The 16,588-nt window shown below is 51.3% G+C and overlaps 1 protein-coding gene and 1 pseudogene across 1 annotated transcript; one reads left to right on the top strand and one right to left on the bottom strand.

Moving 5' to 3' along the window:
- LOC114897671 overlaps positions 1 to 1,210 on the top strand; it is a 2,470-nt pseudogene extending 1,260 nt beyond the window's left edge.
- Positions 1,211 to 14,049: 12,839 nt separating this feature from the next.
- ADRB3 (adrenoceptor beta 3) lies at positions 14,050 to 15,222 on the bottom strand. Its single transcript, XM_029226699.1, is given in 3 exon segments — positions 14,050 to 14,111; positions 14,114 to 15,117; positions 15,119 to 15,222. Coding segments are annotated over 3 exon segments (1,170 nt in total).
- Between the last annotated feature and the right edge of the window lie 1,366 nt (positions 15,223 to 16,588).

The following is a 16,588-nucleotide window of genomic DNA, read 5'->3' as shown; positions in this document are numbered from 1 at the left end:
GGCTTGGCTCCGCCGCGCCCCGGCCGCGGCGTCCGGCCCGGGTTCCGCGCCGCTAGGGCGCGGGCGGGGTCGGGGGTTGCGTGGCCGGCGCTGCTCGCCCGCCTCGAGTCCGCGTCCCGGGCCCGGGCGGCCGGCGAGCGTGGAGGAGAAGTACCTGCCGGAGCTGATGGCGGAGAAGGACTCCCTGGACCCCTCCTTCACGCACGCCCTGCGGCTGGTGAACCAAGAAATAGAAAAGTTTCACAAAGGAGAAGGCAAGGACGAAGAAAAGTACATTGATGTGGTGATTAATAAGAACATGAAGCTGGGACAGAAAGTGTTGATTCCTGTAAAACAGTTCCCTAAGTTCAACTTTGTGGGAAAACTTTTGGGGCCACGTGGCAATTCTCTGAAGCGCTTGCAAGAAGAAACCTTGACAAAAATGTCCATCCTTGGAAAAGGCTCCATGAGAGACAAGGCAAAGGAAGAAGAGTTGAGGAAAAGTGGAGAAGCAAAGTACTTCCACCTCAATGATGATCTCCATGTTCTGATTGAAGTGTTTGCCCCGCCAGCAGAAGCCTATGCCCGGATGGGACATGCTCTGGAGGAAATCAAAAAGTTCCTCATTCCGGACTATAATGATGAAATCTGGCAAGCACAGCTCCAGGAATTGACATATTTGAATGGTGGTTCAGAAAACGCAGATGTGCCAGTTGTTCGAGGGAAACCTACCTTGCGTACAAGAGGTGTACCAACCCCAGCAATAACCAGGGGAAGGGGAGGAGTCGCGGCCCGGCCAGTGGGAGTCGGGGTACCGCGAGGGACGCCGACTTCCAGAGGAATCCTTTCCACCCGAGGGCCAGTGAGTCGAGGAAGAGGACTTCTCACTCCCAGAGCAAGAGGCGTCCCCCCAACTGGGTACAGACCTCCACCGCCGCCCCCAACACAAGAGACCTGTGGAGATTATGACTATGATGATGGATATGGCACTGCTTACGATGAACAGAGTTATGATTCCTATGATAACAGCTATAGCGCCCCAGCCCGAAGTGGTGCTGATTACTATGATTATGGACACGGACTCAGTGAAGAGACTTACGATTCCTACGGGCAAGAGGAGTGGACAAACTCAAGACACAAGGCACCCTCGGCGAGGACAGCAAAGGGCGTCTACCGAGACCAGCCATACAGCAGATACTGACTGTACTGTCTGATGTTGTGACATAGCCAGTCTCCACCAGTCCTGTATACTGTTCAAAGTAATTGTTTCCTATGAACAATCCCTTTTTAAATAAATCAAAATGCTTAACATCTGAAAAAAAAAAAAAAAAAAAAGCCAGCCCTCTTGCCTTGGGGGATGCATGTGGCTCAATTTGCACTTTAGGGCCCATCCCCCAATCAGGCCAAGGCCCCATCCTTGCATGGCCCCCTCCCCTTCACAATCGTGTTTCCCTCACTTCCTTACAGGTTCCTCCTACAGGGCATTCCCTCTGAAAATCACGTGCCCCAAATCTCTGTCTCAGCCTGTGCTTCCAGGGAACCTGCCTTGAGACAATGATAGTGGAAGTTATCCTTATTATTGTAGAAAACTTTAAAACTTCAAAAAACAATAACAAAGAGCACCGATGTCCTACAATCAATCCACAACCACAGTTAACATTTTGGTGTACACCCCTCTGGTTTCTTCTCTAAGATGTTTATATTTTAAGATGATGGTTATTGGGACTTCCCTGATGGCGCAGTGGTTAAGAATCCGCCTGCCAATGCAGGAAACACTGGTTCGATTCCTGGTCTGGGAAGATCCCACATGCTGTGGAGTAACTAAGCCCGTGCGCCACAACTACTGAGCCTGTGTTCTAGACTCCGCGAGCCACAACTACTGAGCCTTTGTGCCACAACTACTGAAACCTGCACACCTAGAGCCTGTGCTCCGCAACAAGAGAAGCCCGTACACCACGAGGAAGAGTAGCCCCTGCTCGCCGCAACTACAGAAAGCCTGCGTGCAGCAACGAAGACCCAACACAGCCAGAAAAAAAAAAGATTATGGAGATCAAAATTGCCGTGTCATTTTTCATCATTCTTGTTTTCACTACACATTTCAGTTGTGACAATTTTAACATCTGTGCCAATGAGAACTTTTCATGCAGCAGGTAATAAAAAACCCAACCTAAACTAGCTTGAGAAAGAGAAGGAATTTCTTGGCTCTATAACGGGGCAGCCCAGGGTACATCTGACCTCACTCATCGTTCAGGCCAGAGCGTAATGAGTCGTCAGGGTTCCAGCTCCCTTTTCTGTGGTTCCCTTGGCTCTGCTCTTCCGGATGTTTCTGCTCTGTTCTCGGGCTGACTCTGGGCACGGGAGCAAATGCCAATGTAGCACATGTGCAGAGGAAACGCATCTGAGGAATTTACATCGCAGCTCTATTTGCAAATAAACTAAATGCCAATTCCTGAAGGAATGTTTACATTAATAATGGGATATCCATATAATGGAATTCCAGGCAGGTGTTAAAGGCAGCCCTATGTGTACAAATGTATAAAAATATTCAAGATACATCATTAAGAACAAAGGAGGTACAAATAGATAGCAAAGTGGGGAATATTTGGGGGGATATATCAATAAAAGATGCATTTGCATGTATATGCCTAGAAAATCTCTGGAAGGGTGCATGAGAAGCAGGTAACTGTGATCACCTCTGCAAACTGGAACAGGCTGGCTGGTGGACAAGGACAGAGAATAACCCTGACTTGCTTTCCACTGGACACCACGTTGCGCCTTGGAAATGTTAGACCACCTGCATATGATTTCTCATTTAAAAAGTGTTTATGGGCTTCCCTGGTGGCACAGTGGGTGAGAGTCCGCCTGCCGATGCAGGGGACACGGGTTCGTGCCCCGGTCCGGGAAGATCCCACATGCCGCGGAGCGGCTGGGCCCGTGAGCCATGGCCACTGGGCCTGTGCGTCCGGAGCCTGTGCTCCGCAACGGGAGAGGCCACACAGTGAGAGGCCCACGTACCGCAAAAAAAAAAAGTGTTTATGTTTTCAAACAATGGCTGCAGCCTTTCCAGAAGTTACATCCTCACTATCCAGAAGAAGAGAAAGCGTCTCTTCTCTTGGCTCCTTGCAAGAACGAGGAAGCTTCCCTCCTCGAAGCCCCCGGCCTCCTTTCTCTGGCTGCAGTGGGTCACTGGCCCATCCCTGACCAAGGATGGGATACTCTGGTGAGTGTAAACCAATCACCTAGAGCTGAGGGGGGGTGTTCATCCCTCCCAAACTGCACAGCTAAGAATGGACAGAAGCATTCCCTAAAAGAGATGCCAGGTGTTCTCAGAAATGGGAGAGTGGAGAAGGGATGCTGGAAAGGCAGTCAGAGAGCGTTCACTGAATCATCCATTCCCAAGGCTTAAGAACCACCATCTTTTTTTTTTTTTTTTTTTTTTAATTTTGGCCACATGGGCTCTTCTAGTTGCAGCGCGGGCTTAGTTGCCCCACAGCATGTGGGATCTTAGTTCCCCGACCAGGGATCTAACTCACGTCCCCTGTGCTGGAAGGTGGATTCTTAACCACTGGACCACCAGGGAAGTCCCCAGGAACCACCATCTTTAATGGCTATTTTTATGTGTGTTGGCTTTGTGCTTCCAAAGGTGTTAAACATCCATGGTCCCCAATCCTGTCTCAGCAGCAGAGGGAAGGTTCCTTTCTGGTCTACCCCAGGCTACGGAGAGTGACAGCATGTGGGGAGTAACGGAGGGGGCGGTTGGCTTGTGCCTGAGGCTCTGCCTGGAAGCTGATCAGCCAATAACTGGGGATGCAGTGTTTGTGGCCCCAAGTTCTGATCATTCCTGGGGTGTTCCCTAGAACACCAGCCCACGCTCTAGGGGCCCGGGCTTCAGAGTTGTGACACACGGGCTCAGTAGTTGTGGCTCACGGGCTCTAGAGCGCAGGCTCAGTAGTTGTGGTGCATGGGCTTAGTTGCTCCGCGGCATGTGGGATCTTCCTGGACCAGGGCTTGAACCCATGTTCCCTGCATTGGCAGGCAGATTCTTAGCCGCTGCACCACCAGGGAAGTCCCACATACTTTGCTTCTAATAACCACTTCTTTTATCTTTTTCACAATCTTGGTCTCTTTTATGAATTCTTTCTTCAAAGAAGACAAGGACTGAGGCCCTTCTTCCAGCTTTTCACTGCTGGAATCAATCTGTCAGACTTATTGTTGAGCTGCACCCACAGGCCTGCAAGCCATGTACTTGTCCAGGCTCAAGAGCCCAGAGTCAGCAACAGAGACATCAATGGTGTAATGGATGAGAGGGACCTTACATGTCTGAAGCAAGGTCTTGGAGCGACACCCCACTGTGTGTGGCAGACAGCACGCAGGACAAGGCAGTAGTCTTCGCTCCTGGGGTAACAGAGAGATTACCAGTTATAGGGGACTTGACGTCAGAATGGCTCATCAGTTAACAGAGAAACCAGCAAAGGGGTGCACCCCTCATTCTCCTTTGGTAAACTATCATAGTTGAAATAGTTCTGATCTAAAGATGGGAACAATCACTAGCTAGGGCCAGGGTAAGTACGTAGGCATTTACTGTAGGCTCTATGATTAAGAGGGAAGGTCAGTCAGGTGAGTAGGGTGTAGGTGAAGCAGGGACTGGCCCAGCAGGGGATGTACAGAGAGCAAGAGAACAGCCATCTTGGGTGGCCTGACCATACACTTATATATCTAACTCCAGCTTCTTTCCTAACTTCCGACTTGGAAATCCAAACACCTACATAGTATTCCAATAAATCATTCATAGACGTTTCAAATTTACTGTATCTAAAAACTAACTCATAGTTTCATATCCTCCCATCATTTCTCCCCATTTTAGTAAGTGGCAAGTCCCTTCTGCCAGATTCTCAGCCCAAAACTCTTGGTCGCATCCCGGACTTCTCTCTTTCTCTTACACCCTACCTCCAAGCCATCAGCAAACCCTGTCAGTTTTACTTTGTAACATATTTAGAATCTGTTCACTTTAAAATTATTACTTATTGCTGGAAGGGATGGGTGAGTGGATGAGTGGAGGGTACAATCTGTGTTTGGATGGGCGACAGAGGGTACAGTCTGTGTGAAGGTACAAAGAAAAATTAGCTCTTTAGTGAATTTAAATGTCGTTGGGGGAATTCCCTGGTGGTCCAGTGGTACGTCCACGTTCAATGCCGAGGGCCCCCCAATCCCTGGTTGGGGAACGAAGATCCCATAGGCTGCGCAGTGTGGCCAAAAACTAAAAATTAAGTGTGGTTGGAATAAAAGTGTACGGGGGAGAGGAGTGGTGTGAAATCAGGTTAGGAGGGTAGACACTTGTCCATCTAATGCCAGGCCCTTGTGTTAAGGGGTCTGAATCCTACCCCAAACGCTTCAGAAAATCACTGAATGATTTTGAGAAAAGGAATGACACAGATTTATACTTTAGAAAAATCCATCTGTGGGCTTGTGGGAGATGAACTGGAGGGAAGCCAGAGCTAGGCAAGAAGGCCCAGTGAAGACTATCTGAGTTAATTCGGTTAAGTGTTGAAGGCCTGAGATACGCTGTGGGTACCGGGTAAACTCACCAGATGTCCTCCATAAAAATACCAGGCACCACACCAAGCCTGGAGGGAGACGTCAGTTCTGCGAAATACCTGCTTAATTTAAACAATATCTTATGTGTCATTAATAATATTCACTTACTTTTGTCCAACTTTTCTACCTTTTTTTTTTTTTTTTAAGAAACATCTTTTTCCTTACAACAACTTGCAAGAAATGTTAAAGGAAAGCAAGGCAAAGGTTTCAAAACTGTTTCATTCTACAGGGTCAGAAGTGCAATACCAGAACGGGTCAAACCAGGTAGCCAGCAAGCCTACCAAGGGGATGGGCATGAGAGTTCGGGTTAGGGAGAAAGGACTAGTTTGCTCTTAAAATGTGTTCTCCCCTCTGCGTCTTCACGTAGCGGTGATGTTTGCCACCAGTCTCATATGTTTCTCCTTCCCCCCGAATGGTAAGAATTTCTTCATTGGGAAAGCCGCTGCCTGTGGCCCTGGGAGAGGGTTCCGACGTCAGTTAGATTCAGACTTTGGCCCAAGGGGAGCCCGCAGAGGAAGGGCTCAGTCACATGATCCAGTGACGGGGAGAGAAAACAGAGAAGCCGTGGGTGGCGCGCTGAGCTGATGCAAAGCTCTCCCGTGCCCAGCACTCTCTTCTCTGGGAAGAACTGACCCATCCACTCTTCCTTCTGGGAATACCAACAGCAGAAGCAATAAGACTTCATCTTGTTTCTTGCCGAAGAGGCTTTGGGAACTGTGTTTACTGTGTGTTATAAAGTGTGGTTCCTCACTAGCAACTCAGAAATGAAAACTGTAGTGAAATGGGTTCTTCAGCTCCTAATTTTCTTAAAAGGCTGGGGAGAAGGAATCATGGAATGACTGGTCATTCCCTCAGGAGTGAAGGACGGAGGCTGAGAGATGCTCTTCCTGGACCAGTCAAGCAAGAGTTTCCCAGAGTCCTTTGGAGAAAAGCAGGCCATGGCAGATCATGGGACCTTCCTGAGCTTGGGGTCCCATTGTATTTTGGTTTCTGATAGGAAATCTTTAAAAACAGGACCAGAGAAGGACTGTTAGAAAGAGCAGCCTGGGACAGAATTGGGAAGTAAGTTTATATTTGTTTTTCTATTATTGGGCCAGAGATTACCACAAAGCAGCTCAGAACAACACACATTTATTATTTCACTTTCCATGGGTCAGGAGCCTGGGTCTTCTGCTCAGGGTCTCACCAGGCTGCAATGACCGTGTTGGCCAGGGCTGCAGTCTCACCTGGGGCTCAGGGTCCTCTTTCAGGTTCACACAGAACCCATTTCCTTGCAGCTATAGAGCTCACCGTGGCTGGCTTCCTCAAGGCTAGTAGGTGCATCTCTCTTCTCTGCCCTCTGACCTTCTTTTAAAGGGCTCACCTGATTAAGTCAGGCCCACCTGAGGATAATCTCCCTTTCTGTTAACCTAAGTCAATGGATTAGGGACCTTAATTACATCTTCAAAATCCCTTCCCCTCTGCCACATAACATGACATAATCACAAGAGTAACATCCCATCACTTTCGGCATTTTTTATTTGTTAGAAGCAAATTACAGGCCCCACCCGCGTTCAAGGGGAGGGGATTATATAAGGACATGGGTCCTTGGAGGTCATCTCAGAATTCTGCCTGCCACAGAGTCCAAGAGCTTCTGGAGAAAACAGCCCTTCCGTGAGGGGTGACTGGAGTGGATGACAATTTCATGAGATCAGAACTATTCGTTAAAGAGTTCACATGGATCTCTCACTGTAATGGGTTTGCACAGTGCCGCCTACCAAAAGGTATGTCAACCAGAACCTCAGAATGTGACCCGATTTGGAAGAAGGGTCTTTGCTGATATAATTAAGGCAAAGATCTTGAGACGAGATCATCCTGGATTAGAATAGGCCCCAAATCCAAATCCGATCTGTCTCTTACAAAGACACATCTGTGCCTTTATAAGAGACAGGAAAGGAGAGGACACACAGGGACACCAGGGGAAAGTGAAGACAGAGGTAGACATCAAAGCTATGCATCTGTAAGTCAATGAAAGCCAAGAATTGCCACAGCCATCAGAGGCTGGGAACGGGGCCTGGAATGGACTCTCCTTCAGGGCCTCCAGAAGGAACCAGCCCTGTCAACACCTTGATTTCAGACTCCTGGCCTCCAGAACTGTGAGAGAATGAATTTCTGCTGTTTTAAGGCTCCAAGGCTGTGGTTACTTGTTGCGGCGGTCTTGAGAAACGAGCACGCTCACTGTCCCCATGTGAATTAATGTCCAGGAGATGGGCTTGGTGGCCACAGGTACGACACGAACTCAGACTCTAGAGAAATGCCAGTTCCCAGAGATGCCCTAGGGGAACCAAAGCAAGGCAGCCTTGTAAGCCAAGCCACATTCATTACAGAATGTAGGAGATGTCCATTCATTGTCATCCTTTTGTTGCCTCCCTTCACTGATGAATGTGTTTGATTCAGCAGCTATTAAAAAAAAAAAAAGCGAAAACAACTGTAGCTTAACAGGATAGACATTTATTTCTCTTTCGTTTAAGAGTTTTAAACATAAGCAGTTCAGGGCTAAAAAGATGACTTCACACCGTTGGACACCCAGGCTCCCCATGTCTGGTTCTTCTGCCATTGGCAACACATGGTTGCCATCTCATGACCCAATGTGGCTGCTTCAGTTCTTACCATCACATCTGCATTCCAGCCGGCTGGAAGTGGACAAGCAGACATGGGGGATACACCCTTTCCCTTTCAGACGTGGAAGCTGCACACTTCAGTCAGCTAGGACTTAAGTCACTTAGTCACACCTAGCTGCAGGTGAGGCCGCAATGTGTTTTTAGGGAGGCCACGTGCCCCAATAAAACTTAAGGGTTCTGTTACTCAAGGAAGAAGGGAAGAATGGAGAATGGACAGCAAATTCTGCCCACAGGAGACAACAAACACAAAGTCTGACTTGATGAATCGCCTCTCAAATCTGGGGCCCAGGGAGATGGGAAAAAAGGCTCGTAAATGGAAATCCAGGAGTGCATAGCATGCCCACTACCCTTCTGACTGATTATAGGATGAAACAGAGCCTGGGAAATGTGGGTTTGAGACAGCAGTAATAAGATGAGCATGGAGAGTTAAGAGTGTTCCTGCTTCCCCATCACACCCTCAGCTGTGGGTAGAATTGTGTCCCCCTAAAAGAGATGTTGAATCTTAAACTCTGGTACCCCAGAATGTGACCTTATTTGGAAATAGGGTCTTTGCATATATAATCAAGTTAAAATGAAGTCTTACGGAATTATGCTGGGCCCTGATCCAATGGCTGGTGTCCTTATAAGAGGAGGGAAATTTGGACACAGACACATGGGGGAGAAAGCCAGACAAAGATGGAGGCAGAAGTTGCAGTGAGGCAGCTATGAGTCAGGCGACACCCAGGCTTGCTGGCAGCCACCAGAAGCTATAAGAGGCAAAAGGGGATTCTTCCCCCAGAGCCTTCAGAGGGAGCATGACCCTGCCAACACCTTGATTTTGGACTTCTAGCCTCTAGAACTGAATAATTTTCTGTTTGTGGTGATTTGTTATGGAAGGTTTAGCAAACTAATATACCATCTCCCTCTTCCGGTTCCTTAGGGTACATTCTCACAAATGTACCATAAAGCACAGACATCTAAAAGTGCCCTCTCTCTTAAACCTTCTGTCCATCCTTAAAATTGCCTCATTATAAATGCTGCACCGCAATGGTAGGGTGAGCCAAACCATGACCAAAAGGTCAGGCACAGGCCAGATCAGGGTCTGAACGTGAAAAGAGAGCTGGAGGGGGAGGTGTACAGTGACATGGAGGTGACACCAGTGGAATCAGCCTGAGGTAGGGATGAACCTGTGGAAGAAAGACCAGGCAGGACATGCCCACAGTGACCAAAGGCAAGTGGGTCCAAGATCCAGGCTGTCAACAGAAGCAGGACCAAACAAAGACCAAAGCCAGGGGACCTGGGACTAGTCCGAGCTCCATACTCCATGACACCCCTTACACTGGAGGGAGCCCTTTCAGTTTCCAAATCTTTTCACATACAGCCTCTCATCTGAGCTTCAAAACCAGTGTGCAGGAACTGAGTAGAGCGTAATATAATCTGCGTTTGATTCACAGGCAAACAGAGATGTTAAATCACTTGCTCTGTGTGACTGATGGTGAGCAGTGAGTGCAGGGAAAAGAAAGTGAACTTGGGAGCCTGGTAGACTGGGTTAGAATCAGCACAGCAAGCTCTTTGATTTCTATGCAGCTGTATTTTTTCTTTGTTGTCACTACAACATAACATTTGGAGAGCACCTCTTAGAGTGTTGGCATATTTATTGATGGGTCATTCCCTTCCTTCCTTTTTTATTTGTTTTTTCCAGCTCCAAATTCCGTGCAGTGTTGCCTTTCATTGACTACACTAATCTTGGCTACTCACAATTCACCTCTCTAGAAGTCAGTTTCTTCATCCATTTTATCAAAGGATTGGGCTAAACCATTCCTAGGGTCTCTTCAAGTTTTTGCAAGTCAGGGCAACTTGCAAACTCTGTCCACACCTGTTGTACTTTAAACCGCCGTCAGGGGGCGCCTCGCACCGCTTATGCCTTGGATGGAGCACAAAAGCTCTGCATAAACGCTGAAGCTGCAAAGCTCTGCCTAGGGCTCCCCGGAGGTCGATGAGAGCCAGCCGTCCCAGTCACCCTCATTCCCCTTCTAAAGGCAAGAGAGGAGAGAAAGGGTTATTCTCCGTTTATTTTATAGATGAGGAAACTGAGGAATGCATTCTGATTTTCCTTAATCGCATAATAGAATGAGCTATGAAAGAGTCGATGGCCTTATGGAGCTTCTGCTCATTAGACAGTTGAGCATCATACTTCAACTGCTCACTCATTGGCCTAAGGCAGACTGTCCGCAGGGCGTTTGGCAGGGGGCTGGGGCGGGCATTAGCAGATCTGTACCCCCATTGCCGGCTCCCATTTTTTCCCGGGACAGACACACAAACAAAGACATACTCCCTCCGCCAAGGGGGTCTGAGAGGGAGCCTGGATCTCTGGCTTTTAGGATGGAACCATGAAGGACACTGTTTCCATGGCCCCAGGACGACAGGGAGAAGCTGCTCAACTCTGTAAGGGTTGAAGAATGAAGCTGGTGTGGAATGATAGCCCCGTGACCCCCCACAAGGACCACAGCCTGCACTTACCATCACTCCCCAGAAGAATCTACCACAGGGAGAGTCCTAGGAAAGTCTGTTATCAAGCTCCCCCTCTCCCTAATTCTGCCTGCCCCTCAGCAGTCCCACCTGATGCAGAAGGAAGGTTCCCTCTGAAAAACCCAGTCACCCCTCATCCCCTGTCCTCCAGCTCAGCACTCTCCCCTCCCACCCCCTCACTTCTGCCCATGCCCAGGCAGGGCCAGCTGTTCGGAGGGCCCTTTTGTTCTCACTGGTCTGTAAGTCTTCACACCCCTAGGCTCAGAGGATGGTTGTTTGTCTTCCACAGTTCAAGTGCTCAGGCCCCGTGCTAGCGCTAGCGAGAGCAGCCCGCTTGGCATCCAAGGATGTAAATCCCCCTCAGCCTAACACCTGGCCACAAGTTGCTGGAGAAATGACCAGAGCAGCTGGCTGCCTCTCCATCAGATGCACCGGTGACAATTCGCAGATGGAGTCCACAGCCCCGGTGCAAGTCTAAACACTCCAGAGGAGACTGACAGCTGGCACACGGGTGCACGTCGAGCAAGACTCAAGCCTTATGAGCCCCTAGATAGCGTTCAAGGACAATTCTACACACCAGAGCGCCCTTCCTCCCCCAAATCATTCTTCTCCCCTGCCTAGCACTGACTGGGCAACTTCCCTCGGCCATGCTGGGAAAATATCCACAGGTGGGGAGAGAGCAGAGGCCCTCTTATGTGTCCCCAGGCTAAAGCGAGATTTCCTTCTCCCCTAAGGGTTCAACAGTTGAGTCCTTGCCAAGAAACTTTCCATACCTCAGACACCAGAGATCTCACACTGCTCTGGGTTGAAAAGGAGAAAGTCATCTTTGGTATGCAAACATCCTAAGAAATAAAACCTGGACTCCTGGACAAAAGAAAGCAGCTGAGGCCAGGTCCAATTCACAGGGAACACCCATATGTGGAAATCCACCGAGCTTATCCTCAGGGCAGATCAGAGTTTCATATCCCTGGAGCCCCTGAATTTAGCCAATGCATTGTATGCTCTGTCATCCAGCACCTTAAACTTTTGACGATTTACTGGCTATCCTGTAAATCAACCCGGACAATGGTCTCTGCTCATGGAGTTTAAATAAGAACCCACAAAATGACCCAGGGATTTCCACTGCAATTTTCTTTCCATAGGAAACTGCCTGATAAAGTTCATAAAAATTGAAATAAGGGAAAAAAACTATCAACGACCTCAAACTTGGAACTCCAGTTTTACTTCAAGAGGATAATATAGATTCCTGCCTCCCAGGAAAGGGAGTGGGAAGGTAGAGGTTATGGAAAGGAAGGGAAATGTCAGAATATATTTATAACCCAAGACATCTGCCCAACACAAACAACGGTCTGCATGTCCAGACACACACACGTACAGCACCAAACAAAACTGGTTCCTGAATCCACCACCGGCTTATAGCACGAGAGCTCCATATGCCCTGATCCCAGGCACAGCAGCCCCATCCTCCTGTGGACACACTGCTCAATCCCGTGGGTAGAATGGCTTCCAGGAATTTTGGAAAGGGTGGGGAGACAGGAGTGTCAAAGGCTCAAACTCCATCTCCTTCACCCAAACAGACTTCATTTTTCGTTTCATGAGGATTAAGAAGAAAGGGGCAAGGATTAGTCCAAATTTATTGCCTCAGTCAAAAGCCAGCTCTAAGAAGGGAGAAAGTGGATTATGCAAAGAAAACAAATGGAGAGAAAAGAGGACAATGGATACTTTGCATTCAGTAATATTTATTAATTTGATTTTAAAAGGAAAAGAAGGAATCCATTCTAATGGTTCACCTTCCCATGAACCCAGGAGCCCCCCAAAACTCTAAAGAAGTCCTTCTGACCCTGCTGTGAGGTAGATCAGAGCCGTCCTGTGTCTAAAGTGAGGGAGGCTGGAGCTTAGAGGGCTGTAGTGAGGGAGCCAGGAACCAAACCCCAAACCTTGACCTTTTCTAGCTGCTTCTTCTCAGCCTGGGTCGCCAGGGCCTCCAGTACACTGACTGGTTCATCAGGGTCTGGGTGGCAGAAGGAATGGAACGAGGGTGCTCTCTTTGCCCTAAGCACACAGCACTCAAGTGAGCAAGGGGATGGGTGCCCAGCCAAAGCCAGCCCGGCTGCTGCAAGGACAGCCAGACACTCAAGCTGCTGAGGTAGTGGTGAAGTTCAGGGGTGGGGTTTAGAAAACATCTTTTGGAAGGAGAGAGAGAGAGAGAATGGTGAAAACCCACTTGGTAAGGGTTGCCCCTCCCAAGCCAGACCCCCTCCCCCTCTCACGGCCTAGTGGTCAGGTTCCTGAGGGCAGAGTTTTCCAGGTGGGAAACTCCACAGGGCTCATTCCGAACAGGCCAGAGGCTCTCCAAAGGTTCTGGATCAATGGAGTTGTTTCTTCAAGGCCTAAGAAAGTCCCCAGGAAGCCCTGAAAAAAAAAGGAGATGAGGTATCTTGGGGTGAGGGGGCAGAGGGTGGGAACAGGAGAGGGAAATGGGTGAAGGTCAGGGACCTTGAGGGGCACGTGCGGTTACACAAAAGCCTTGGGGACCCACCCTGCCACAAAGCCCAACCCAGCTTCAACCCGGCCCGGTTCCTACCCGGGAAGAATTCGCACTCACACGTTCCAGAACCTGTCTAGCCTTCATCCCAGAAGTGGATTCTCACCTTCATAGCTATCAAACCTTTCAAAGAAACCAAAGCTGAGCCCAAGGGCTTTGGGGGACCTCTAGTCTAGTCAAAGCCAGCCCAAGAGGTGGCAAGAAATCTGGGCAAAGAAACTGAGCTACAACACCAAAACTAGAGCTGACCAGGCGAGGGGGACCCTCGGGCACAGCGGGACCCACCCCATCCCGGGCCCCCCCTTGCTCCTGGGGTGGAGAACAACCGGCCCGCCCTCCTTTGCTTCAACCCCAGGGCAGGGTGGGTTGGGATGCGGGAAAAGAAAGGGCCCTGGGTTCCACTTCGGTTCCCTACTCCATGCCCCACTTCCCTCGATGCAGAGACCCCAGCCCCATCTTCTCCTACCGAACCCCAAGCTCAAAAAACTGAAGGGGCTGCCCTGGTGGCGCAGTGGTTGAGAGTCCGCCTGCCGATGCAGGGGACACGGGTTCGTGTCCCGGTCCGGGAAGGTCCCACATGCCGCGGAGCGGCTGGGCCCATGAGCCATGGCCGCTGAGCCTGCGCGTCCGGAGCCTGTGCTCCGCAACGGGAGAGGCCACAACAGTGAGAGGCCCGCGTACCGCAAAAAAAAAAAAAAATTGACCGAAGGAGATACCGAATGCTTCCTGATCCCGAGCCGTCAACCCCTTCGCCTTGGCTACCTACCAGTCGAGCGGTGGGCGCTGCCTGGATTCTGCGGGGCTGGTCAGGGCCGCGGGGGCGGGGAGGCGGCGGCGGGGTGCTCCTCGGGCCGGCAGCGGCCCAGCAGGCGGCGGAAGGCGCTGCGAAAGTCAGGGCTGCGGCAGTGGATGAGCGGGTTGAAGGCAGAGTTGGCATAGTCTAGACAGTTAAGGGCGAGGAAAGCGGGGCCGGGCACTAGAGAGGGGCCCCCGAGGGCGCGCAGCACGTTGACTACAAAGAAGGGCAACCAGCAGAGAGTGAAGGTTCCCATGATGAGCCCCAAGGTGAGCAGGGCGCGGTGTTCCCTCAGAGGCAGAAGGCGCGCCGGCCGCCGACCGTAGGAGGGCACCCCTGCGGGCCAGGCGCACGGCCCCGCCGGGGCGGGGCACAGGGAGCAAGACCGAGCCCGCGGAGACTCCTCTGGCGGGAAGCGGCCCAGCTCCCGGAGCAGAAAGCGCAGCTGGCGCGTAGCCACCGCGAAAACTCGCGCGTAGACGAAGAGCATCACCAGGAGCGGAAGGTAGAAGGAGACGGAGGAGGAGAGCGGCGCGTAGGGCATGTTGGAGGCGAAGGCGCAGCAGCGCGGATTTTAGTGGCAACGCTGCGCCTCGGCGTCGGCCCCGACGCGCCACCATTTGCTCATGATGGGCGCAAACGACACCAAGGCGGACACGACCCACACCGGGACCGCTGCTGCCCGGGCTCGGCGTTTGGTGACCAGCGCGCCGTAGCGCAGCGGGTCGGTCACGGCCAGGTAGCGATACACCGCCAGGGCGCACAGGGTTTCCATGCTGGCGGTCACACACAGCACGCCCACCGAGGTCCACAGCTCGCAACCGGTGGCGCCCAGGGGCCAGTGGCCGGTCAGCGCCAACGTGGCCCCCCGCGGCACTACCAGGAACCCCACCACCAGGTCGGCTGTGGCCAGCGAAGTCACGAACACGTCGTTCATGGTCTGGGGTCTCGGCGTCCGGGCGATGGCCACGATTACCAGCAGGTTGCCCCCCACGGTGGCCAGCACCGCCAGCGCCAACAGAGCCCCGCTAGTGCCACGGCACCCCTGGCAGCCCGCTCGCGTTGGCAGTATTGGGCGCCCGGGTGGGGACATCTGGCCACGGGGCCAGAGGGCTGTTCCCGTGCAGCCAGGGAGCCATTCCCGCGTCGCGCGCGGGGCGGGAGGGAAAGAGGGAAGGGGTCTCGCAGCTTACCAGGCTCAGGGGACGGGGCAGCGGGCCGTGGGAGCGATTCCCCCGGCCTGGGCCATCCTCCCCAGTTGACCCGCGAGAACGCACAGCCTGCCCCCGGGTGGGAGGAGGAGTGGCGGCCCTTAAAGGGGCAGCGGCCAATAGTCGCGACGCTCGGCGTCTGTAGGGAAATTGAGGCGTGCGTAGGGAAGCACGACGGATGCTTGACTCCTCCATTAGCCAAATCCGGAGTAAGATGTGTAAGAGGTGGGTCACGCCGTGTGTTCTGTGCCACGATGTGTCCGCTCCTGCCATGACCGGCGCCTGCGCTGACACACTCAGCGCAGCGCTCCAGCGGCGTGGGTTTTCTGCACCAATTTCCCCGGAAGGTCCAGCAGCAACTCTCGGGGAAGACACAGGAGAAGCCCCCAACCCTTTACCTTGTCGGAGGAAAAGGTAACCCTCCCAAGGCAAACAAGACGACCCACAGCAGCCCCTCTTCCACTTGGGTGTCCCTCCCCCTAAGATATTGTAAGTTAAGTCATAGAGGGAAGCCAGGGTCTTCCCTCTTCTCCCAAGACCCCCTTCCAATGAGATCTGACCCCCTTCCCTTCTATCCACTTACCCTCCCTGTCACTCTAGTTTCCCTTCTTTTTTTTTTTTTTCTTTTCAAATCTTCCATTTTCCAGGAGTCTTTATCATTGCCTGCTCATTTGAATTTGGATTTGGCCTCAGGTAGCCTAAGATGCTGAGTTTCCATTTCTCTGTCTTCCACATTGCCCCCTCCACACACTTTCCACCAAGAAAGCTTCTAGGTGAGCCCTTCTCTTAAAATGCTCCTGTTGTAGAGACGTGTTAAAAATGAACAAAGGGGTTCCAGGTTGAGGCTTATCCACCGTCACCCCCAGCTCTCCACAAATCTTCCATCACCATGGTAAAGTCTTCTCTCTACTTCCCTGAAGATTTTATTCATGAACATTTGAAAAGTAGAAGACACTGAGCTGAGGAATCCACACGTTGCGTCTTGGAGCGTGTGGAACCACAGGCCTGGTATTGTAGTGTCCGTTGAAGTCTCTCTTACAATCCCATCAGAGGATCCCTTCACCTGAAGAAGCCCAAGGCCTCCTCCCTTCCCCTTTCCCTCACCCACACTGATGCCTGGTTCCCAGCCCGGCTCTCCCGGTGGCTAAGCCAGTTCCTCTCAAAGTGGGTGTGGGGAGATTAGGCTGCAAAACAGTGTTCAAGCTGAAGAGCAGGAAGGTATGACACCTTTATTAAGTCCTATCGATCCCGAACCTTGAAACTTCTTGCCTCCTCCCCTGAAACAATGGGACAA

This window comes from Monodon monoceros, unplaced genomic scaffold (genome assembly GCF_005190385.1).
Source record: "Monodon monoceros isolate NGI ecotype Baffin Bay Population unplaced genomic scaffold, NGI_Narwhal_1 Super_Scaffold_17, whole genome shotgun sequence".
In the NCBI taxonomy this organism is placed as follows: Eukaryota; Metazoa; Chordata; class Mammalia; order Artiodactyla; family Monodontidae; genus Monodon; species Monodon monoceros.
Note: the sequence above shows the minus strand (reverse complement) of the source record. Positions and strands in the feature narration are given on the sequence as shown.